The sequence below is a fragment of the Toxotes jaculatrix genome, chromosome 23 (genome assembly GCF_017976425.1).
Source record: "Toxotes jaculatrix isolate fToxJac2 chromosome 23, fToxJac2.pri, whole genome shotgun sequence".
NCBI lineage: Eukaryota > Metazoa > Chordata > Actinopteri > Toxotidae > Toxotes > Toxotes jaculatrix.
The window spans coordinates 8709204-8733825 of record NC_054416.1 but is presented as its reverse complement, the minus strand read 5'-3'; the positions used below and the strand labels follow the sequence as shown (position 1 = coordinate 8733825).

The 24622-nt window shown below is 45.2% G+C and overlaps 1 protein-coding gene across 4 annotated transcripts in view; it reads left to right on the top strand.

Moving 5' to 3' along the window:
• Positions 1–1713: 1713 nt before the first annotated feature.
• ppargc1a (peroxisome proliferator-activated receptor gamma, coactivator 1 alpha) overlaps positions 1714–24622 on the top strand; it is a 36393-nt gene continuing 13484 nt past the window's right edge. For 2 of the 4 annotated variants that reach the window (XM_041031221.1, XM_041031219.1), the window contains exons 1-7: positions 1714–1925; positions 4852–5031; positions 19206–19400; positions 20332–20457; positions 21597–21954; positions 23877–23922; positions 24130–24203. In XM_041031221.1, coding sequence (XP_040887155.1) covers positions 1878–1925; positions 4852–5031; positions 19206–19400; positions 20332–20457; positions 21597–21954; positions 23877–23922; positions 24130–24203 — 1027 coding nt within the window. In that variant the 5' untranslated portion in view covers positions 1714–1877. Of the gene's footprint in view, positions 1926–4851; positions 5032–19205; positions 19401–20331; positions 20458–21596; positions 22945–23876; positions 23923–24129; positions 24204–24622 lie in introns of all 4 variants that reach the window. The other 2 variants (XM_041031220.1, XM_041031218.1) reach the window with 2 other exon arrangements.

The following is a 24622-nucleotide window of genomic DNA, read 5'->3' as shown; positions in this document are numbered from 1 at the left end:
TGTGTAGTACTGGTCCATCTGGGCTCTGTGAGGTCACTGCACACACCACCTGCTCCGATCTCGGTTCGCCGTGGCTTCTGGGTAGTATCTCTGGGCACTCGTGGAGAGGCAGATGTATAGATTTAGCGGTACAAATGGCCTCAGATACTCGTAAGTATAACACCCTCACATATAACGTCTTACTGCACACACAGATACGCACAGTCTGTACAATTTACATTGCCCGTCCTGGAACCTTTTTACAGGTTTCTGTGCAATTTTGTGTTTAATGAGACTTACTGTATGTGGTTCACTAATTTAGGGAGACAATTGCTCCTTGCATGCTCAGGTGCACTTAATAGGCTTACAAGACTAAAAATTGGATTGCGGTTAGCATATTCCATGGAGTGAGTTTCTTATTAAAGAAATGTATTGTCACAGGTGAACTTGTTTGTATGGCTAAATAAATAATAAATAGATAATAATGTCTAAACAGAAAAATCACTGTTGGTGTTAATGACTGTATATAAAGACAAATGCTGTATATTTGTTAAAAAAGCTAATGCAACAGTGTAGTTTGAGATTAACATAATTCATTAACTTGGTAAGAAAATCTGTATGTGACAATAGATCACAATAATGTTGAATGATGTTTCTGTTAAATGTGTGATCAGAGGATAACAATAACATGTGGGACTGAAAGAATTCCTCTGGCTGTATGCCTGTCAGTCTGCCCAACAGAAAAACCACTTTGTTTGAAATGTCCACAAAGCTTTTGTTTTCATTTCACCAAGGTAGTGTTGCCTATACACGTCCTGTTGACACTGTATACATGGTTGATACTGCCACCTGTCCTTTTTTACTGCCTCTGGATGGACAAAGAAACACTTTCTAAAAGACTGAATTACCTTCTTTGATATTTTACACGCCAGCCGCTGGCATTTTAAGTTACAGTCGTGACTGGAGTTAAATACAGGAATTTCGCAAACAATTGAAAGTAATTGTCTTGTAAATAAACGATAAATAAACTCTATTGTTGCAGTTGATAAAAATCTGTAATTACACAACTGAAACTTTAAATGTGACTGGCATCCACTGTCATCCCGCCCTTATAAATTCATTTTCAGGCGTCAATTCACTAAACTCTGAGGCACTGCGCAGACATGTGGGATGACTGATGATGGGCAGCAATTATGTGGCAAATTATTAAAGGAGCAGCCCCCCCCTAAAAATGAACACTGGTCCTGAATGCTCCATATATATTCCTGACATTTTATAGTTTAATTATTAAAACTGCATTACCGACTTTAAACGATTTTCATCAAGAGATTTGTGACCATTTGACGTTCACGCTGCAAAAAAATAAAAAAGAAAGGCTGAGATTATGAGCTTGAGTTAAAGCTCAAGTCGAGATTCTTTAGGAAATTTATCTAGAAAACTCTTCAGCAAAATAACTGGGATAAATTTAACGATCTGTACTTGTTTGCTTAAATTTAGAAACAAGAATCTTGTGTGTGTGTGCCGCTTATCTTTGAATATACGTCACAAATAGATAGATAGATAGATAGATAGCTAGATCGTGATTTTAAAATGGACATTTTTTGCAGTGTACGGAAAGGATTTTACTATGTGCGCAGCCAGACCCCGCCTGCTCACTGCGCGTCACTGGCGAGTAGTGTGGACGCGGAGTCACTCCCCTGCCTACTTTTAATAGCTTTGTCATGTGATGGAAAGCAGTTGTAAGACAGGTGCCCTCGGTTCATTCTCGGCGAGGGGCAGCAGTTGCCTGTGTGAGAGCGAGTGGGAAGCGTGTGTGGATTTCTTTTTTACTTGATTTCTTTCTTTTTTTTCTTTTTTTTTTTCTTTTTTTCTTTTTCGGACCGTCATTCAGTGGCTGGATGGCGTGGGACAGGTGTAACCAGGACTCGGTGTGGAGAGAATTAGAGGTGAGCGCATCTAAAAAAAAAAAAAAAAATCCGACTTCTTTCATCTTTCTAGTCCTCTGGACTTTTCTTTTTTCCCTGGAACGATGGACAACACTGGCTATCCGAGACAGTGATTTCCACATAAGTCTACGCTCTCTTCTCTGCTGCTGGGGCTGCGGTGGCATGCCGGTGTAGTGCGCGTCTGGACACTGTTGAGGATGCGGGGGATATACAACACGGGAATATATGACAAGTGGAGGGAATGTGCGGAGTCTCCCTTTTCACCTCAGTTAAAGATGTAGTTGTTGTAATGTGTGCACAGGCTCAGGACCATTCCTCGTAGGATCTCTGTTCAGTCGGAGCGATTGCTTGCAAGCTGGCGGATATCTCTCCAGCCGCGGACAGTACGCGCTCCGGTGCCGAGAAGGTTTGCATGCCGAAATGACTGAAATGTCTCAAAGTCAGGTATTTCGCTGACGCATGAAATCCACTGACGATAACAATCCCTTTGATGTGCTGTGTCGGGGATAGCGCATGTATCAAAGGCAAGAGCAAAGGTTGTCCACACTGAGGGACAGCTATTTGGCATTGCGCAGGAGCATCATAATACCATCGGTACCGGCCACGTCTGTGTGCCAACATCCCGACCGGGGGAACGTTGCGCTGGCTGGAGGGCAACACCGCATCCAGCCAGACTAGATGATTTAATGTTCGTGCGAATTTCATTTTACCTTCTGCCTGTTTTCTTATCTCCTTATGCAAACAACTAGCTCACATTCGCTCCCGTCGTCTTTTTCATCTGTATTGCATGTTATGATTAAAGTGCATGCAGATAATAAGGCACATCAAAAGGATACTTATTCGTCTCCTGTTTCCTGATTCTCTGAGTCCGTCCAGCTTGGTGTGGACGTTTAGGTCTACCTGGCTGTACTTAGGTACTTGTCTGCATAAAGGATCTCAGTGATGCTTCAGAAAGCTTTTCACAGTAACTACATGATGTGACTGCAGTCTGGCTGCATATTTGGGGTTATCTAGGCTGCGTGATGAGAATGTGAGAAATTGTTTTTCTTTCAGATGAACTGCTTTGTACTTTAATCACCGACTCAGACGCATACTGTCACTTTAGCCTATAAGAAGAGTCTTCTTCACCGTTTGGGCTGCGATAGCGTTTAGTTTGTGTCAATCCAGCAAAGGTACGCGTTTCTTGAACCTCCTTTTCGACTCATTCTGCGAAAATGTGCGCATTTAGACTTAAAAACGTGTAATAAAATCTGCATGTTTCAGTTCAGAAACAGAACTGTCATCCAGGTCAACAGTCCTTCCTCTGATAATCTTCTCCTAGCGGGTGCTTTTATGTGCGATGCGTGCGTAAATCACTGGAGCCGTGTGGTGCGCCCTGATTGTCTCTCTGGCGGCGCTATTTCATTAGTTCACCAAGAAGTCCATAAGATAATTGGGCATAGGACGTCCAGCCTCTGAATATCTGAACAGCTTTGTTACCGTTCTTTCATGCCGTGCCGTGTCAGAGCGGATCGTCTTAGGGGGAAGCCTAAGACGCAGTGAAACTGTCCCCTTCGCTGTTGCGGTTGCAACATAACGGATTTGTCTCATCATAGTCTAAGTCATCGTGCATTCGTGTTGGTGCGTTTCCGAGGACAGATGAACTGTGACACCGGTGTCTGGGCAGTTTTTCCTACTTGGCACAGCATCCGTCTCCCAGCTTTGCCCTGAACCGAACCCGACTCTCATCCCTCCACAGTCTGCGGGGCCAAATGCCTCCCGGCTTCGCCCGCGGATATCTATCTTATATCCTGTATCCTGGCCGTCTTATAGCGTTCATATATCCCCTGACGTGTTGTCAACAGATTTAGAAGCGTGTACCCTGTTAGACACCAGCCACAAAGCTGTTTTCTCAGGCTTGAATTTGCATGTGCACAGTCACAGAGTATAAACACGACAAGACTCTGGCGACTTCTTGTCTTTGATGATCCCTGACTACAGAGCTCAAAGTTCGCTCACCTTGTGTGGAGCAGAGAGAAAGCTTTGTCTGACTGTTGCACGTTTCAGCTGTTGGGTACCTGCCTTAGGTTGCATACTGAAATTACTATTTTATCCATAATGATGAAAATAAATTTGCTGGACAAAAGCACTGAATATTGTACAACATCAAGAAAGAGATTCTGCTGTGGTAAATATCTGTCATTTAAAATGAACCTACAACATCGGCTGAGCCATGTAAGGCTGCTGCCCCTTCTCTCCCCTCCACCTTAACACTTTTTCACATCACCAAAGTCCCTTCTTGATTTCCAGACCAAAGCCCCTCACTTGCAGCCAGAACAGAGCTGATGATTTGTGTGGGGAGGAAGCAGGAACAGCTGCTACATACAGTAGGCATTGACTAGATTACATAAAAGTGGCTGGTGAATAACAAAATGTCAACAGGCAGTATTTAGTAGCACAGAGGCCAGCACCAAGTGACAGTGCTTAGGGAGTGATGGTGGGAGGACAAAGTGTGCTGTAGGCTGAACAGAGGCAGAGTGGAAACAGGTTGCGGGTTTGCACATTGTGACCTGCAGCCAAAAACCGTTCTGTTAATAATCAGTGGAGTAATAGTAAGAGAAGTAATAAAGGCTGGATTCATTAATTATAAGTGTGTCACATGAAAGTGGCAGAAATATTCAGAATGGTCATATGAGGGGACTGAGAACTTAATTGGTCATTGATTTAAGAAACTTAGGCTTGAATGAGTTAATGTGTGTGCTATACGATTGTATGAATTTCCTTTATTTGGACTCTACAGCAGGTTTATAGAGGACTTTTGACTGGTGTCCAGATTTTGATTCTCCCATTGTTTTCAAACTTGGCACAGCAAATTCCGTGTCTGATTTGCATATGAATGAAAGGTGATTTCTGTCTGACCGTCCTTGTTGTTTTCTCTTTTCTCCAGTGTGCTGCCTTGGTTGGTGAAGACCAGCCCCTCTGCCCAGACCTCCCTGAACTGGACCTCTCAGAGCTGGATGTCAGTGACTTAGATGCAGACAGCTTCCTGGGTGGCCTCAAATGGTACAGTGACCAATCAGAGATCATTTCCACTCAGTATGGCAACGAGGCATCCAATCTTTTTGAGGTAAGTAAAACTTTCAGTAGTTTTTTTTTTTTTTTTTTTTTTTTTATTACAGCAACTGTATTTTTTATTCATTAAATTATCAATATTTTTCTATTTAGAATGTGGCAAGTTGCTGTTTCAAAGCATTATGGTGCTGTGGAACATATTTGCATCCACTGTGGTTTCATTATATGCTCTCCCAGGGGTCAGGAGTGAGCTGAAATAATAACATGCCCTAGCGAACACAACACGCTATCGCATTCTTGAATGCGAGCCAAACAAAATGTACAACTGTTACCAGTTTACAAACATGCTTTTACATTGCTCCGAAGTACAAAAGGAGAGATAACGTGAAGAACGATAAGCCAGGAGAACCTTGGTCCCCTTGTTTAGATCCTGGCCACAACGCGAGGCTCCCTTATCAAAACTTTGAGCATTTATATATATAGAGAGTCAGTAATGCGGCACACATCTGAAAGAATGCTCCGGTAGTAAACTCTGGATATACCAGCTGAATTGCAAAATGCTACTCAAAGGTTGCAGTGTAAAACTTTAACCCCCCTCTCTCCGGTCTCACTCCGTTTCCTCCTATCCTTCTTTTTCTGACCCTTTTTTTTCTGTTCTCACCGAGTGACAAACAAAGTCCACAGAGGGTGATGATCTGGCTGGGGCCATAAAGCCGTTGGTCTTGAGACTGAGTTCCAGTCCCTAGTTCATTATAAGCCTTTATCAGTGCCACAGATAGACAAGAAAGACTGAGATTGGATGCTTTAGCCTTGCCTCAGGAAGAAAAACCCTGTCTGAGATGGCAGTGCATGTGTGCGCCTGTGGCTCTGTCATGTAGTCACGTTTTCGGGGTCCTTGTTGTGTGTGTGTGTGTGTGTGTGTACCTCCTCGGTGGTCTTGCAGGCAGCAGTTGATAACAGGCTAAATTCTTTCCACGTTTAACCTCCCCACCACTGCCACCACCTTTTTCAGAGTCTCTTTATATCAGCACACATTCTACCTCTGTTGACCACCCCAACACACTCACAAGAAGGGGGGCGGGGGGCTTTAAGTACTAGCTGGTGTGACCGAGGCTCCTCTGTTGTCTGAGAGTGATATGGCTTGCAGCCACCGAGTGGCTCTGGGGATGGATAAAAATACCAGTGAGAGTGTGTGCATGTGCATGTGTTTGCGTGATTTTAAAACACAATGGAACTTATCACCCTCTGAGGACTGCGATGAGGGAGCTGACTCAGGGCAAGAAGCCGCGTGTGACTTCCAATGTGGGAACGAGCCTGAAATTTGTGTGCCTTCATGTGCACATGCTCCTGCACACCAGCGCACATGTCTGCGTCCGCACAAATACTGTACATTGCAGTAAGTGGGTGATGTTTTCACACACTCAATGAGCCAGCAGCTATTGTATTATGTTCAGGATATGGAAAGGCTTCAGTTCATCATAAGGCAGGACCCAGCTAATCCTACTTAATCTGACAGGGGAAAGTTTGCCGCTTGGCAAGGATCAGAGGGCTGGGGCTGTAGCTGCACTTCCTGTGCCCCCCTGATTGGCCTGTACAGGGCAGAGAAGCATCCAATAAAAAGTTGAAGATTAAAGAACATGTTAATAACTGGCCAGATTTAAAGCCTGTGAGTGCATTTTTCCTTTTTTTTCCTCTCCTCTCCTGTGTATACATCCACTTAACAAATCAGCGAGTGTGTGTTTTAGTAAAAAGCAGGTAGCAGATTATCAAGGCTGCTCTGAGTAACATGTGTAACAGCTGGGTGCAGCTGTCACACTGAGGCACCTCTTTTAAACGTCCCCATCAAACAGCATACTCTCTGGAGGTTTGAACTGACTTTCATTAGTTCAAGTAAGTCAACTGTTGAAATGATTTGCAGCTCAGATGGAAAGATAAACACCTACTGTGTTTTTTGTCCTGAGGCTTTTACTCAGGTTACAGTTCCATGTGACAGACAGTAGCAAATAAGTAAACAGAGTCTGATTTGGTTATACAGTAAAACAGGGACCGGAGATATTTTGCTGTCACGTCAGAGAAAATCTTATTTGGTCACTAAGGGGGCAATAGAAGTTGTTTACACTCTGTGTAAGCAGTGTAAGTGTGTGTATGACTGTGGATAAGCCCATGTGTATGTGTTTTCTATTCCGTAAGCAGCATACGGACTTAGATCACAAGCTGTCCCCTGGCTGGCCTTTTGCTCCATTCCCTACCACTGTCCCAACTGTCCCGTACATGAAGTGTGGAGAATGATACACCATGCCCCCCACCCGCTTTTATAAAACGCACACACACACACACACACACATAACAGCTATTGCTCCTGGCACAGTGTGTTTGACACCTCTTCAAAACGGGCCGACCGTGAAAGTCCACAGTCTATTTTCGGCTGCAGTTGTTAAGGGGTGGTTACTCCAGTAAGTTCCCAATGTACTGCCAAAGATAACAGCATAGAAGCTTGACCCAATGTCTTTTTGACCGCAGGACCCCGCTCAGATTTCATGTCAAGCTTCAAACGTTTGATTGATGGAAACGTGTCTCGTTGGTTTTGGCTTATTCGGATTCCAATGTGGACGTCCCCGTGGCGGACGTGGCGGTCGCGCTGGGATATGGCATGGCACATCACACGTATACAGATGAAGGCATTCACATTTGTCGGAGGCTGTGAATCTGTCTACGTAATTATGCAAGAATATTGGCAGAGATCTGACCTTCTGACATGATATTGTTGCTGTACCTGCTCTGTTGTGAGATACACTGATGATAGATGGACAGGTGGGGAAGAGGGACAAGGGCAGATAGAGAAATGTGAAACAAAGGGAGGTGCAGAGACAGACAGAGAAGGCCAGCAGATGACAAGACGGACAGACGTGGGGACAGATGGGCAGTGAAAGAGACAAACATATAGACCAGGAGAAGCTTGGGCTTGTGCCAGCCAAATCACAGCCCATGGATTGGAAGTAAAAGGTTGTGGGCTTTGCAGGTAGTAAAATAAGATGCCAAGGCTTAAAGCATTACTCTGACATTGTACAGGGACGTGCTGTAAGTGTACACACGTGAGCGCACATATGTGGGCTGTGTCAGTAACGCAGAGTCTTCATATTACTCCAGCAGAATGAGGTGTGTGATGGCAGAGAAGACTTCGGAGTTTTGTCGTGCTTTTGTTTGTGCCTTTTTGGACAGATGCTCCGGTGCTTACTCTTAAGTAAAGGCAGATTAGATTGATTGGGTCATCTTTAGCCGGCTTTGATAAAACATGCTGTGATAAAAATGTTTTCCTCAAGCAGCACTTTCCCACCCTGCAAACACGTGTAAGCATAGATTAGCTCACACACTTGTTGGCAATGGGCGCTCCTGCGAGCTGAAACAGGAGAGCACGCAAAGTCACAGACCCTGTGAGAGGAACTGTCAAGCCCACACACACAAACACACAAACGCACAAACATACGGACAGCGCACACAGAGACCCTTATTGTCCCTGTTCCTACTCCCTGCTGAATGCCGGTTGCGTTTATTTTGCAAATTTATGCTGACATTTGAGAGTACACCACCCGCACCAGTTCACCGCTCCAGCAAAGGGTGTATGAATTATCATATTCCACTGTATAATATGATTTTCACAAGTGAGTCTTATTAGAATACACCATACTTTCCTCATCTCGAGTTCCCTCCAGTTTTTTACTGTGCTGATACATTGTTTGCACTGTCTGATGGAAGAAATCTTCCATCACTGTCGAACCGAAGGCAAACAGCGTTTTCAGACCCGCAGCTATGCTGTGTCAAGATACACAAATGAGAGGGAGTGCAGACAAGCAGGCGCAGACGTATAGAAGAGAGATGCAGACTAAGGCTGTCCAGGCCCGTGTCATCTTGGAGCGTCTGTCAGATCCACTCCACAACAAGAGCTCCCGCCGCCCCACAACACTGTGGGCTCTGCCATCCCTTTCTCTCTCCTTTCCTCCCTCTGTCTTTTTCGCTCCCAAGGCAAAGCGTTTGTTCCTGGCTGATGGGAAGCTGAAGCTGCAGTGGCTAAACAAATACATTCTGGCCTCCAACCATCGCTTCTGGAAAGAGAGGCTGGGAGGGGGAAGGGAGGGAGGGGTAAAAAACTAAAGGATAGGGAGCAGGGGGGTGGATATGGCCAAAAAAAAATGTTGCCTCAGGTAATGTTTGGTAAAAGAGGATGGGAACATCTTATGGTCTGGTGGTAGCTGCTTGGCTGCCTCTCTAGCTCTCTCCCTCTCACACTCACACAGACACACAAACTCACACGCACACTCAACCCACATTCCCAGTGGGCCTCTGCTGCTGATTGAGGCATGGTTTGGTGTTCCTGCCCCAGCTGATCCCCTGCTCCCAGTGGATACCCATCTCTCTCATCGCACTGGAGCCACCAATGTGTACGTGTGCATGTGAGTGTTGTTCTTTGTGTAATTGAGACACCCTATACAAAGATCAGATAGTGGTCTTTTCCGACTAGACGCAACACTTTCATCTCTCTCTGTTTTGTGTGTTCATGTGTGTGTATTGGGTGGAAATGACTATTTTTAGTACCTGGGGTAATCTCCGCTAAGAGCCTTTCAGGGCTGTTTCACTTTAACCTGGCCAAAACACTAAGCCAATAATCCACCGCCCCCCTCCCGACTCATACTCTCACACACACATGGCAACATGTTGCAATGATGCCATGCAATAAGACCAATCTTCTTTGTATTATTTAATAGTGTACACTTTGGAGTGGGAGAAATGTATAAACAGTAGATTCCTAGAATACTTTTATACCCATAGACATGAAATGAATTGATCAGAGAGTGTGAGGGAGAGGGGCACAAAGGAAAGAGTGAAAGCAATAGCCAGTAGTAAGAAAACAGTATGAATTACAGATGAAAAGGGGAAACCTCAAAAAAGACAGAGAGAGAGAAGAGGATGGAGAGACGCCTTCAATAAGTGAGCGCTCTGATTCATGGTGAAGCGCTATCAGTCTTGGGCGATAGGCTGCTTCCCCTCTCCAGGAAAGGCCAATCGATCGCAGGTGTGTGTGTGTGTGTGGGGGTGTGTGTGCACTCTGTGCCAGCACACCCAGCAGTGGCAGTAGCTTTGGCCAGCCCTTCTGCTCTGGTCGTTTGCCACTTTGTCAATCTCTGTGAGTTCGTAACACAGCTTCCAGAGAACTTTGTTGACTCTGAACAATAATTAATAATTCAGTGGACAAATAATCTCTTTTAGTAATGAAGTAATAAAACCAATTAATGCTGTCGTAGGACAAGCTGGCAAATATTAAAGAGTAACTTAATACCAGACTGAAAAGAAGTGTTTTGTTTTTGAAATGTTTAAAGGTGGCATCTTTGACCACATCCAGCTCCAGCATTGCTCTTTTTTTGCTAATCTTTGGCCATGTGCACCTCAGTCTTGTACTGTACATGTGAAGGACTAGTTTTCCCTGGTTGAGAGTCTATTTTTAAAAGCTTTGTCATCCATGCAGAAAAAACCCCATTCTAACTAAGCTTTATGATGTGCACCGTGTGCTTATAGTTCCAGCTTATTTCCCCCCCTGAAGCATTTAAGTCTGCACAGGCCTCAAATAGTTCAAGAGGCTCTCCGAGGCTCTGCTGATGCATGAGTGACTGGATGCTTGGATGACTCACTTGGTGCCCCATCAGTAGCTCCTGAGTTTAAACCGAAAGCAGAAGCTTTCGCAGACGTTTGATCACTGCAGATAGAAAACATTCCTTCCACTCTACCTTTTATAAAACAAAACTTTTATGTATGGATATAACATTTGTTATAGAATAAGAGATTAAATAAAGTCAGTTTCAAGGAAATGGAAATGTCAGAAAGGACTGAGGCTTATACCCAGTAGAACTTACAGAACTTACAGAATTAATCTGATTATTTGGAATAAGCATAAAGAAAGCACGCTTTTTTCTGATCAGGTGAATTGTAAAACGTGTGCATTGTGAAATTGTGAAGTGGAGGATCTGGGATAAATCTGCTGCACGTATCTGCCCTGATTGTGCTGTTGACCTCGCGAAGTCAACAGCTCTAAAATTGTCTGCTTGTTAATCAACTCTTTCCAGAAAACCATTTTCAGGCCCCACTGTGGTCAGCCAAACCTCTTTTCATATGGCTGTGGACTGTGTTGTATAATAACTTGATGGGCAGATTGGGAAGGGATTTCGAGTGTTGGACGCTTGTCATGTCAATGGCCATTGATCATTCAGCATTTGGCAGAATATATTAGTGTGTGCAGGTGCGGTGGGTGTGCTCAGCTAAATGTGAGCTGTGAAGAGCGGGAACATCCAAACGAAAGGCAACATGATCAGTATTCCACAGAGAATAGATCCTAGATTAAGATGAAATACAGCTCAACATTCGATGTTGATGCTACAAAGAAAGGTTCTGAAAGCTCTCATGCCCCCCTCATCCTTACCCTAGTATCCCAGCCTCATGTCAGTGAGCTGGGAATGTATCGACGTGCGTGCACAATTCCTTTGATGTGTTTTCATTTCTTTGCTTGTAAAGATAGGTGCAGCCCACATCGTTACCACTCACACAACATGCAAAGGCTTGTGAAGTCTTCCGTGTTTGACCACTGCTGCCACACATGCAGCACATACACATATGGCACTTGAAAGTGCTCAAGAAAGAAGAAAAAAACTGTTCAGATAACATGCTCACAAAGTCACGACATGGATAAGAGGCATACACACTGCAGTGGCAGCCTTCCGCCTGGATCCAGGAGTGACAAGGCACTCACTCGCACACACAGAAGTCAAGGTAAAAGATAATGCATTTATTTAGTAATCAGCAAATAGCTTTTATGCAGTGGGTAAGTGGTGAAGCCTGTGAGGCCTCGATAAGATCGTTTGCTTTCAGGTGTTTCCCTGTCGCACCGCGTATGGCATTGAGTGCAAATTGAATAGGGTGACCTTCTTTGCCGCAGAATCAAATTGACTGCATTTCCCCCCAAAAGATTCTGCCATTTCAATTACCATAAATTTGTGATATTGCGTCCTCTGTCGTATGCGCAAACAAGTGCACGCAAAAATGTAGAATAGGAAAATGACACAAACACACCTACTGTTTGAAACCACTAGATCTTGTCCACTGTACCCTGGCTCTCCTTGCATTGGCATCTTTCCGAGGAAGACATTACTGTGACAAATGAAACTCCGCAAACCCTCGATGGGCTTGGCAGGCCCTGAAAGGTCAGGAGCTGCATTTGTGTGCAGGTGTATGTGTGTGTATGTGTGTGTGTGTGTGTGTGTGTGTGAGGATATGTATAAAGGTGGTGTCAGTGGCAGACGATAACATTGAGTCCTCTGTGCAAAAAACAAGAACTTGTGGTCCATTCTGCTCCCCTTGCAAATCTATGTAAATGTCAAAAACAAACTGACCAGCCGTCTGTGTGTGTGTAATTGTTTTATGGACAGCTAGACTTGACTGCTGATGTCGGGCTCACATTCCAGCCAGGAAATGTGGCAGTGTCCATTTAGCAAGATGGACATTGGAAACTCTCTGAGTCTCTGTGCTCCTTTTTTTTTCTGTCTCTCTCTGCACTCGGTCTGTCCCCCTCTCTGTGCTCCTCCAATACATTATCAACAGTGTAACAGTATGTTCAAAGGCCTCTTGCTTAGTGGTGCACATTCAGAGCTGCCGACTTAAGCAAATAGCTATTTGCATGCCATTAGGCGAAAAAAGCAGAGGGAAGCACCATTCCTCATCCCATCTCTGCATCTCGCTGCATATTCCTTATTCGAGGCTCCAAATCTCTGTTTTTCTCCCCCTCCTGCTGTGACCGTCAGAGCAACTCAGAGGCAGAGCAATCACAGCAATCAGTGTTTTCTCGTGCCAAGCCGATTGGGAAGTAGCTGCCAAAACAAAAGAGTGAGTGTCCAGTCATTATGATGGTGTGTGATTCTGTGGTGTTAGCAAACGGTTGCTTGGACCATCTGTTGGACGGCTGGAGTAGGAAAACAACAGCAGCTTGGGGCAGGACTGTAGATGGGGAGCCTCCACCAGGACACACCAAACCCCCAGTGATGCTGTCAGTTGTTTGGATAGCTGTTTGAGAATGTGTGCGAGTTCAAATTAAGACAAGCTTCAATGCTTTGTATTCTGTGTTTAGATGGAAGTAATGCGATTATTTTCATAGAGCTGTCAGAAATATAAGGAACAGATTTCACCGGAGGTATAAGTTTTCTCTCCGGCTGCTGTTTGATCTCTGGGGACCCGTGGCAATTCTTTCTGGTTGTGTGCGCTTTCCTGGAAACGTACACAACTGATTGCATGATTTTTGACTCAAAGTTTGACAGAAAGGGCCTGGTAGGTCTGAAGGCATGTGACAGCCTCAGCTGATCTCAGCAGACATGTGACAGAATTCAGGTGGTTAGTTTTAGCAGCAGGGTCACCGGTCAAAGGATTTTTCCACACAGAACTACCAAGAACAGCACTGTTAACATCCCTTAGGTCGGTGTCTCAATTGGATCTGGTCTCTGTCAGGATGTGTAACAACAGTTCTCTTTCTCTCTTTGACTCAGTCTCACACACTCACTCACGGATATCTCCTCCTCTCACTTTCTCTTTTCCCCTGTCTTTCCCCCATCAGCTCATCTGATAGTGCTCTAACAGTCTCAAATGGTTCCCAGGAGATGCATCATCTCTGCACACACACACATCTTGGTCCTCATTGATAGGTCGAACTGCTTCCTCACTGATTTATTACTGACATCCATCCATCCATTAGCTATACTGCTTATAGGGGGGTGGGGGTCTGCAGCCAATCCCACCTGACACTGGGCGAGAGGCGGGCTACACCCTGCACAGGTCACAAGTCTATCACAGGTTTATAACTCTTGTAGCCTTCCAAACTGAGACAGACATCTGGCATGTAAACAGTCAGCTTCTGCACAAGCAGTTATTCTTCATTCACAGAGCTGCCATTTTTGTTTAAATGGAGGCACAAAATAGTGAATTCCTGCCAGGACAAAGGGATTATCACAAGGCCAGTTGTGGTATTATGGCTAAGTAGGATGGAGAAGCCTAAAATCAACCGATTGGTGCTTTGACTGGACAATCTTTTCTGCATTTACAGGGTACAAGATTTAGCAACTCATAACTCAAACCGTCATAATAAATCAGAATATGTACAGAACACAGAGGAGTGACAATAAAGGAGAGACAGAGGGGCTATGCAGCCTCTAGTGAAACGCCTAAATATACAGTTGGCCATCAGTACTGCAATTTTTGTGTCCAGAACATGTAGACCCTCGATATCTGGTCCATAGGATCATTTGCTTAGGAAATTGTTTCACAGTAACGAGACGCTCTATTGGTTGTGTAGTCAGATGGAAAACACAACACACAAACACAACAAGAGCCTTCGGTTTGCTGTGCTAGAAAGCCAATCACAGCCCTGACCACAACGGAGGTTTAACATTTAGTTTTATGATTTGGAACGCTGTCAGACGCTGCCACCGCCGCCTCATACGCACAGACACAGACACACAGAGGGACTTAACAGTGTTATGTATGGTTTCATTGCTCCGTATAGGCCATAATCACCCTCTCTCCATCTCAGTAAGCTCATGCTAAATGACCAGACGTCTCTAGTGGCTGCTATGATTTGTCTTTCCACCGTGCATCGTGCCTTACCTTACCCTCCCTGCCTCTCTTTCCTCCCTCCTTCCCTGCTGCCATATGTTGTGCCTGTGTGACCGGCCGACGTGTCAGGCCTGACTAACGCCTTAACGGCAAGGCTGACTTTGATTTATTTCCTCTGAAATCTGGGGGCCGGGGGTAATAACACAGAATGACATTATTTGTTTATCAAATCCAAGGCTGCTTTTCTTGGCAGAGTCAAGATGTGACGACCCCCCCCCCCCCCACTCAACCACACACACACACACTTACACCCCCCCCACAGTTTCTGATTGTGCCATGATTAGAAGGTCTGGCTAGTCGCTTAACCTCATCCAAGGGAATGCTTTTGAAATCTGACAGAGCAGAGAGTGGACAAAAAAAAAAAAAAAAGATTGAGATGAAGAAATGCAATTAAATTGTCAAGGCGCAGATTTAACCCCACCATGCAATTTAGGGGCCAATTTATTAAGAATGTTTTCTGTCTGAACTAACTGGTTGCTGTTCCTCTATTTTCAGAAAGAGAGAGGAACAGAGTGAGTGAAAAGAGACAGTGACAGTAGAGTTGGGCTGATGGACGATGCCGTCGTCATGCCATGGCTGACAATCATCATGACGTTGAGCCCAGCATTATTATCCACCCCCCTTCGCCATCCACACCGACAGCAGCGCGCACCCTGCCACGCTATAATTCCAGTGTCTCTGTTAAAATGCAGAAAAATATATTTATTACTTATTTCTTATTTATTACTTATTTGCAGGGATTTCCCCAGGGATCAAGTTGAGCCCTAGAACTGATGAATATGTATTTTAAGGAGTGTCAGCCAGACAGCACAAAAATGAAGGATGGGTTTATTGTAATTATCATAATAGCTCCTTGCACCTTATTTACTAAAGAAAATACTGCTTATTTAATCATACTTTTTACCACCCAATAAAAGCATGTTTTAATTCACGTGCAAACATAAAGATTTACTTTTAAATCTACCTGGTTTTTGTTTTTGTAAGGCAAAAGTGAGGATTGAAAGTAACCTACAGAGCAAAGTATCCCGTTCTCTTCTGTACCTGAAAAACAAATAATTCCCAATCTTTATATTGTTATTAACCATTTTTCACCATGCCTTCCCCCCAGCTGTCATCATCCGTTGCGATATTTTCACTGTAGACATTGTCATATGCGAATCCTGTAGACATCGCCCAACTCTCAGAGACAACAGTACTTTAAATACCAGATGACTCATTTAATAGGAGATATTTTATCTTCCCACATCCAGAGTGTCTCTCACTTGTTCTGCCTCTCATTTGAAGATAACGGCGGGGCTGCTTAGTCTGTAGAAACTTCATCTTGGTGTTATTCAGCGATCAGGTCTATCACTCTGGCGCTTCCACAACACATTTGGTTCCTTTTAACATGTAAATGATGCATCGCCCCGAAAAGCTCGTTAAAATTTGATCCTTGGCAAATTTGCTCGGGAGCTTGGAATCCTCAAGAAGCAATTAGCAGATTTAATTTGGCTATTTGCCCCAGTGTTCAGGAGTGAGTGTTTGTTTAAAACAGCACCTTCACCTTCCGTTATCAGCTGTGTTGAATAGTATCTCCTGGAACACAATGCTGTGCTATGGAACTCAATAAAAGTGTTAAAGGCAAGGACAATCTCAAAGACAGCCTGCCTGATAACAAAAGGGCCTCACCTAATAATGAACAACTGGAGCTGGCTTTCTTTTCTCCGACGTGGGGAAGCTGGGGTGAAGGAGGGGAGAGAGAAGCTCTGCCAGCACTTGCCAGCATGTTTTATGGCTAATTGAAGCATTTGGAATAAAACAGGCTCAAAATGGCACCCTTTAGAATTGGAGCGGGGTTAATATATTGTGATCCCACAATTAGCCCAGGATTGTTAAGATCTCTTTAATTCGGTGAGGTCCATTAAGCGGGATGGGCGAGAAAGTGCTCCCGCCGAGACAATTTTTCTCTTCTTTCTTTGTTCTTCCTGCCCTCTTTCCCTCTCAGCAGCTGCTGTAGTAATCAATATAAGTGGACATGGCCATAAGCAGGTTGCCAGGTTATCCTGGCATCACTCCCTCAGGGTGCCATAGCTCCTGAACTCCACCCGCACAGAGAATTTTGTTTATAAATATACAAGGGGCAAGTGAGTCATTGGTAGTAGATTGACTTTGGTGTGAAAACTCTGCAAGGCAAGGTGTGGTCCTTCAGCTGGCATGGAAAAGCTCACCCTCCTGGACAGGGGTATTAGATCATGCTCTCTCCAGAGTAGAAACGATCACTGAGATTCGCTCTTTACCCCAGTTTCTCAAATCCCCACTTGGCCTACGAGTGCCTCCACTAGAGCCGCAGCAGTGGCTGCAGCATGATCGTCACGACTCAGGGTTTTACAAGTGTCTCTTTCAGAGTATGAGAGTCCCTTCTGGGTTATCTTCGGGGATACAGTGTGCCTGTGGGAGCTTGCCAATTGGTGGAGGTTTTGAAACAGGATTGAAATCACTGCATTTGAGCCTGCCACAGCCTGAGAAATTCCCCAATCCTTTCCAAACCATGACATAATGAAGCTTGCACAGCCCTTTCAACTTTTAATGTAACTAGTGTCACACAGTGGAATAGACTGCAATTTCTACAGACTGTATGGGTTTGAACTTGTTGTGGAGAGGTGAATAAAGCCACGTCTAAATACAGCATTGCCTGGATGGTTGGTTAGGTTGGACCTAAACAGATGGCTGGCTCATTAAAGACTCATTTGTGATTATCTAAAATGATCCTACTTTCAATTTCTCATGCGAGGGTGTAGGTTTGGGCTAAGAAAAGGCTCCTTCTTTATCAGCGGTTAATACCTACCCGCTTAGTGCTCCGGTAATAACTTTGGATGCTGGAAAATCGTGAACATTTCAGTAGCACAGTGTTCCAGCACAGTGGATTTGAAGCTCCTTGCAAGTAATTAAACAGCATGCCACCTCATACAGAGCAATTTCCTGCAAGACATTTGCTTGCCAATGCGGCATGGCCCCAGTCTACGTCGCGTTATCTCTGTGAAATATGTCCCCCTTTATCATTTTTTAATAATGACTGAGTGCTCATGTTGTTAGGGGAAAATCTACTCAATGAGCATCAGATTAACGTTTTCCTCATTGTTAGCTAGCTAACTGAACGTCCAAGATATCTGTGTCATCTGTAAATGAAAATTGGAGGGGGTAAAGCATTAAAATGGCCACTATCTCATTGGTGAATCCAAAGCGTCTCCAAAAGTGCCGTCCATGGTGGGTGTGTAATTGTGTAAAATCAGTGGGGTAGACAGAAACAAGTGGGTGGGTAAATTTTGTGCATGTGGGATTCTGAGTCTTAGAGGTATAGTGCTGGTATCTGAGAGGCTGGTGGCCCCCTCGGCATAATGATGGCCACACGCCGTTGCCGAGCGATGATAATCCTGCCGTGTGCATAAAGGGATTTGTTCTTGTTGGGCTGGCCACAGAACGTCCCGGGGTGACAACGCTGTTTATCTTTCCGCTGTCTTAAAGTCCCCTGGGCTTTTATGGCCCTGGAACTTACAGTTCCTGTTGTCACTTGTCACAAGTTGTCACTTGTCTGTGCAGAGGCACAGTTGTGCACGCACAAAAAAACCCACACCCCTTTGTCGAGCAAGCTGCATTCCTCTCACTCTTAATATCTATCTATATACGTCCTCTCTATTCTTGCTTTTTTCACGACTCACATGCATAGTTATTATGCCCAGTAAACCTCCCATGTCGATAGCTGGCAGCTCACATCTCTCTTTCTCTCACTCTGGCTATCCATCTCTGTATATTCATTTTTCCGTCTATTTATTTTTCACGCACACACACACACACACACTTATAATCTCAACCATTAAACAGCCAGCTGCAGCAAGCAAACAACTCCTCTGGTACATCAAAGAGGAGCTGAGTGGCAAGAACAAGCTTTATTTTTCATGAAATGTTGATGGTAACTTCCCGCCTGTTGTGAGCATCAGCTGTCATGCCAACATTTTAAATATATCACATTTAGTTAGCATTAGTGGGCGGTAATTCTCCTTATCTGAGGATTGCAAACATCTTGTCGGCAAGCCGATCGTCTCTCTATTCCGTGTCATGAGAGAGAGGAGAGTCAACTTCCACTCATTGTTTCCTTTACCCCCACAAACCCCCTCCATGCCGCAACCCACCCCAAACCCATTCCTGTCCTCCCTAGATACTTGCTACTTGTCAGCCCTGGTAATGGGTTTCTTGGGGGAGATATTATTTTGGTCCAGTAAGCTGCGTGTTTGAAATATGAGTGACAGGCTTGACTCACTTGCACACGGAGAGAATTTTGTTTTTAAAAAGGCTGCCAGAATAGAGCCAGCTCAGCTGCTGCAAAAAATTGAGAAAAAGTCTTCCCACTCTTTTAGCAGTGAAAGCTTGCATGCAACCACCCACCACCTTTACTTCCCTGAAGAAAAAAAAGATGCAACTTCCCCTGACTAAAATGTCCTATTTCTCCTGTCTCTATTTTTCCGTCTCTGTCTTCCCCGTTTTCACCCTCCTAAGAAGATAGATGAAGAAAATGAGGCCAACTTGCTGGCAGTGCTTACAGAGACCCTGGACAGCATCCCAGTGGATGAGGACGGATTGCCTTCGTTTGAGGCCCTGGCAGATGGGGACGTGACCAATGCCAGTGACCGGAGCTGTCCCTCCTCCCCTGACGGCTCGCCACGCACCCCAGAGCCTGAGGAGCCTTCCCTGGTAGGACCAACAGCTCATTCTTCTCATTATTCTCCCATTACCACCACGGCAGGGTCAAAATATGTTATTGCTGAGACCTGATCTCCACGTGGCCACGTGTCTGTTAGACATCTGTATTTGACTGTGCCCAATCCACCCTCTGCCACATTTGCCGCAATATACTCACTATATGTGTACTGAGAGCATGCAGCGATACAGTTGCAGGGAGGAGGGAAGTAAATGGAATGGATTAGTGTGTTTGCTTCGCAGTGCTAATTACGTAAGAGTGCTATTGTGGCGCCAGTTGAATGATATGAACGCTGTGGTTGGGCCAGCTATGGTTGACACAGTGCCACAGGCCCTGAAATCAAGCCGGTCCATAATGAAAATAAGGAAAAAAAGAAATCTATCTCATCTCATCTCATCTACTCTCAGTGGGCCTCAACTAATCCCCCCCGTGCCCAAGTCATTTTTTTGGCAAAAAGACAGGCCTCTCAATAAGAAGTCAGCTTACCTTTGTGCCGCCTTGTTTATTTTTACACATAACCACACCATCTGGGCATTTCTCTAGCTTAAAAGCTTTGACCTAAAATGCTATGTTATGTTCTGTTATAGTCCATTTTATTCCATGCCGGTCCCTTCCAGGTGACCTTTAGCCACATGCCTGAGTGTGTTTATTCAATCACATTTCAGAAGCCTGGCTTTGTGTACACACAAACACCTGCACATGAAGGAAAAAAAAACTTGACTTGTCCTGTTACATACTTTAAAGTGCTTAAAAATCTGTGATCTCTTAGATGTGCCGGTGATTTTATCTTTTCTAACTGCAGGACCAGTCTCTTCTTGTTGTTATAAATTTACAAAGCACAAGCTGGTCATTTGCATAACCCACGCTCACTCCCCCCCTCTTCCCTCTCCACTTTTCTCTTGTTCTGTTTGGGTCCATTCGCAGCTGAAGAAGCTCCTTCTGGCACCCGCAAACTCCCAGCTCAGCTATAATCAATACACAGGTGGCAAGGCACAGAACCATGCAGCCAGCAGCAACCACCGGATCAGACCACCACCTGCCGTCGTCAAGGTAGGGACACACACGCACACAAATACATACACTGCCTCACTGCTTATATTTCACTCCTGTACACACATTTTTTTCGTTAGCATTTGTTTATCTCTCTCTTTCTGTCTCTGTTGTTCCTCTCTCTGGGTTCTTGCTCTCTCTCCCACTCATACTTTTCTTGTTTTGGTGGCCGCCTTTAGAAGATGTTAGACTACTGCTCTAGTCTACTCTCCCAGGGGGCCATCTCGTAATGAAAACAGGCTGATTGCTGTTGGGCTTTCCAGGCGAGGCATCAGCACCGTTGTCTCATTAGCTCCACCACTTAACCCGCCTTGGTATGATGCCTGTTGGAAAAAAAAAACAGGGACAGGCACTCTCATGGCGAGATTGACGCCTTGAGATGACAAGATCAAAATATCAGACTTGATGTTCTCATTAGATTGCTCTCAAAAGATTTTTTTTTCTCTGAAAGGGTGGGGTTGATTGAGATTAAATTTAGTCAGTGTCAGTATCATGCATTTATGAATGTGAATAAAGTGAATTCATTAATCTGTTTACATTTCGTGTCTTGCCTTGACATCCTGTGCATTCAGTGTCATTTACTTGATCATTTGGTCTTGTTTGGGAAATCGTCTGAAATCTCTGTTTGTGCTTTCCCTAGTGCTTAAAATCCTCTGAATGTAAAAAGCCATCTGATCATATTGTGTGGTAAACACAACACAGGCACAGATTTGTGTGTGCTGTGCGTACTATGTTTGCACATGTAGTGCGTCAACCTTCCTCCCAGAGTCTATTTTCATACCGTGCCTTTGAGTCATCCATTTCTGGAGCACAGCGAATGAGGACTCCCAGAGGACATGGTGTGCGTACAGAGTGGCGCGGTGGTGCTCGGAGGGCCACGCAATTAAGATGATGGGCGGACCGCACTCCCACCATCGCCTCCCAGACAGTTGGGCAACCACTGTGCTCAGGCTGTCTGAGTCGCTCTTTTAGCCTCTCTCTGCCTCCATCTCTTTCTGCTTTTATTTTTGTGCCAAATAAAGCACTTAGTATTTCTCACAACTGGATCAGCTGCACTGTACCACTAACAGTGAGCAAAACTTTTTATTTAAGCAAACTTAATACTCTTCTCTTTCTCTCTATTTTGCTGTGCTGCGCAGACGGAGAGCCCCTGGAATGGCAAAGCGAGAGGGGGCTCTGGTCAACAGAACCGCCCGGTGAGGCGGCCTTGCACTGAGCTGCTGAAATACCTAACGGCCACCGATGACATCCTGCTCCACACCAAAGCCAGTGAAGCCAAGAGCACGTGGGGTGGCGCCAGTGGCAGGGACAAGAGTGGCCTGGGTCTTGGCGCCTCTTCCTCCTCCTCTTCACCATCCTCGTCATCCACCTCCTCGTTCTCCTCCCTCTCCTCCACCTCTTCTTCATCTTCCTCCACCACCTCCAAGAAGAAGTCCGCTGTGCCATCTCAACATCAGCAGCAGCAGCAGCAACAGCCGCAGCAGCATCACCAGCGAGGTGAGAGCCGGGCTGCAGGCGAGTGTAGTGTGGCTGGTGTTGGGGCTGGGAAGTGGCAGCGTTGCACTCACGATGACGGGGTTGAGGAGTCGGAGGGTACTTCTATCCCTGTCGGCCACAGAACCTCCACCTGCGGCCATGCCCGCCCCAAACTGGAGCACGGGCCGCCCAGTGAAGAAGGAAGGCCGCCAGGCGATGTGGGCCGCCTGGCCGCCGCTAGGTTTATTAGGTATATGCATTCTTATTCCCTCCCTCCCGGAGAGGTGAGTCACAGCTGTGAGCATTGCCGAGAGGCTGCGGGCGCCACTCAGGCTAGTGAGGGCTTTGGCAGGCAAGGCCGTAGTAACAGTAGTGGTGCCAGGCGTGCACCACATAGGCACATCACAGTGACTATTAGGAAAAGAGATGAGAAGTCGGGGCACCCCTTACTTAGCCAGCTGCTCACCTCCAAACAGAGGCCCGCTCAGTATCGGGCCCACCTTCTCCCACCTAAGATCACCCCTTTACCCAGCACTCAGGGCAAATTAGCAGGTAAGAGGTGTGAGAGTCCAGCCCAGGTTGTTTCAAAGGTGGAGGAGGAAGAGATCAGAGGGAAAACAGATCTTAGAAACCGGGGAGTAAATCAGGCTGAAGAGCCTGATGCGAGGCCCCTGTTGTCACCTCTTGCCTTAGACCTGGAGAGCTGGGTTAGCCAGCCAGATCCAGGGCTAGACATGGGCTTTGGACTAGAGCTGGGGTGGCCAATCCAGGGGGGCTATGGGGAGGATGTTGACCATGATGATGATGATGATGGTGTTGATGATGATGACGATGATGATGACCATATCACGGGCAGCCCCGCAGCGGTGCTCTCACAGGGCCCACCAAGCCCACTCTTCCCAGAAACTAGAATTGCAGAGCCCACCCCTCCCTGCAACATACAAGGGCAAGGGCACCCACACAGGCAGGCACTCAGCGAGCACCCCGACGACCAGGGCCACCCGTTGTTAGGTAATCATGACTGCATCCCCCCCCACTGGCCTTATCTCTGCTCTCTCTTCTCCCTCTCCTGCTCTAACCACTTCCCAGTTTGACTTCACAACTAACCCCTATTCTAATTCGAATCTAACAGTCATTCTGAGGGCATAAACAACAATGACAACAAACAGCCTGCTAGCCAATGCTTTTTGCTAGTCCCAGCGGCATTCTTTTAAATTAAAATAGAGTGAAATTAAAAAAAAAAAAAAAAGAAAAAGAAAAAGGAGGGGGTGGGAAAAGGGGCGAGCCTTGTCTTGCTACTGTACGTCTTGTATTCATAAAGTCGACCCTTGAACCATCTTTTGCTGATTGAGCTGAGTGTGCTGAATATGTACATTTAGACTCAGAGCCCGGGTGCTGCTCTTTAGCGTCGTGCTACTAAAGCCACGTTCCCTTAGCTGGAGCACAAGTCGGCCAGAGCCTCGGGCAACTGCACAAGCTTCCTTGACTCTCCTTTCTTCCTTCTTTTTTCCCCTCCTCTGCTGTTGGTGCATGCGAATATGACTTTTTTGTCCAGGGAGGGGCTCACCCACTGTCATGTGTCTTGTTTGTGGCATCGTCTTTCTGTGTCTTTATTCCATTCCGATCAGTTTGTTGTCTTGAGCAGGGTATGTCTGTGTCTAGACACCTGTGAAACATGTACCATCACTTCATCCTGCCTCACAGAGTGAACAGTCTATTCTAAGAGAATAAATTGTTAAAACGGGGTCAATCCAAAAAGATATGCTTTGTACAATAGTGTCGATAGAAAGACTTTCTAACCAGGGATGGGTGTTTTTTTTAAGTAATATTTGCATTTAATGAGCTAGTTTGAGATTAATAGTTGCAGAATGTGGACCTGTTCTCTTCTGCCATGAGTGTTATACCTAGATCAATAATTACCCATGCTCCTTTGTGTTCTGCAGCCAAACCAACCACCTTGCCACTTCCTTTGACCCCAGAGTCTCCAAAGTAAGTGTGAGAAGTTTTTCCACATTATTCTAGGCAAAAAAACAACAACAAACTACAGAAAAATGACAAAGTCAAAGAAGACTATATAGACTAGCATCCAAGTTGAGGCATTTTTGTGACTCATTTCCATTTCTTAGATCACAAAAGCTTTTAAAGTCTTGTTTTCACCTGAGAAGTAAAATGTTGCACTGTTTTTTTGTCTTCCAGTGACCACAAGGGATCACCGTTTGAGAACAAAACCATTGAACGCACATTAAGTGTGGAGATTGCTGGAACCCCAGGTGAGCACACTTTTCAGATAATTTAAAACACATGTAGTTATTATTAAAAAAAAAAAAAAAAGACTAGTCTTTATAAATTCTCACCTCCCTCTTGTAGCAGGTAATGGGTTAACTCTGGCTTTTTCAACATCTTGATAGTTCCATCACAATCCAAAGTTCAAGGTGAAGGTACAGGAGAACATTTATGTGCCTGAGTATTGATTAGGCTCTCCAATCTCTTCAGGGTTTATTAGCGAACCCCTCCCATCCCCCACCATCTCCCCTCCCCCTGTTACTAAAGCATTAATATGCTTTTCTTCTTCCTCTATCAGGTCCTAATGCTCTCTGACTGACAGCTTATTTAGCCTAAACATCATAGGAAAATTGAAATGGCAGTGTTATTGTTTTAATTGGTTTTGCTATGTAATTCAGTTTTGCCT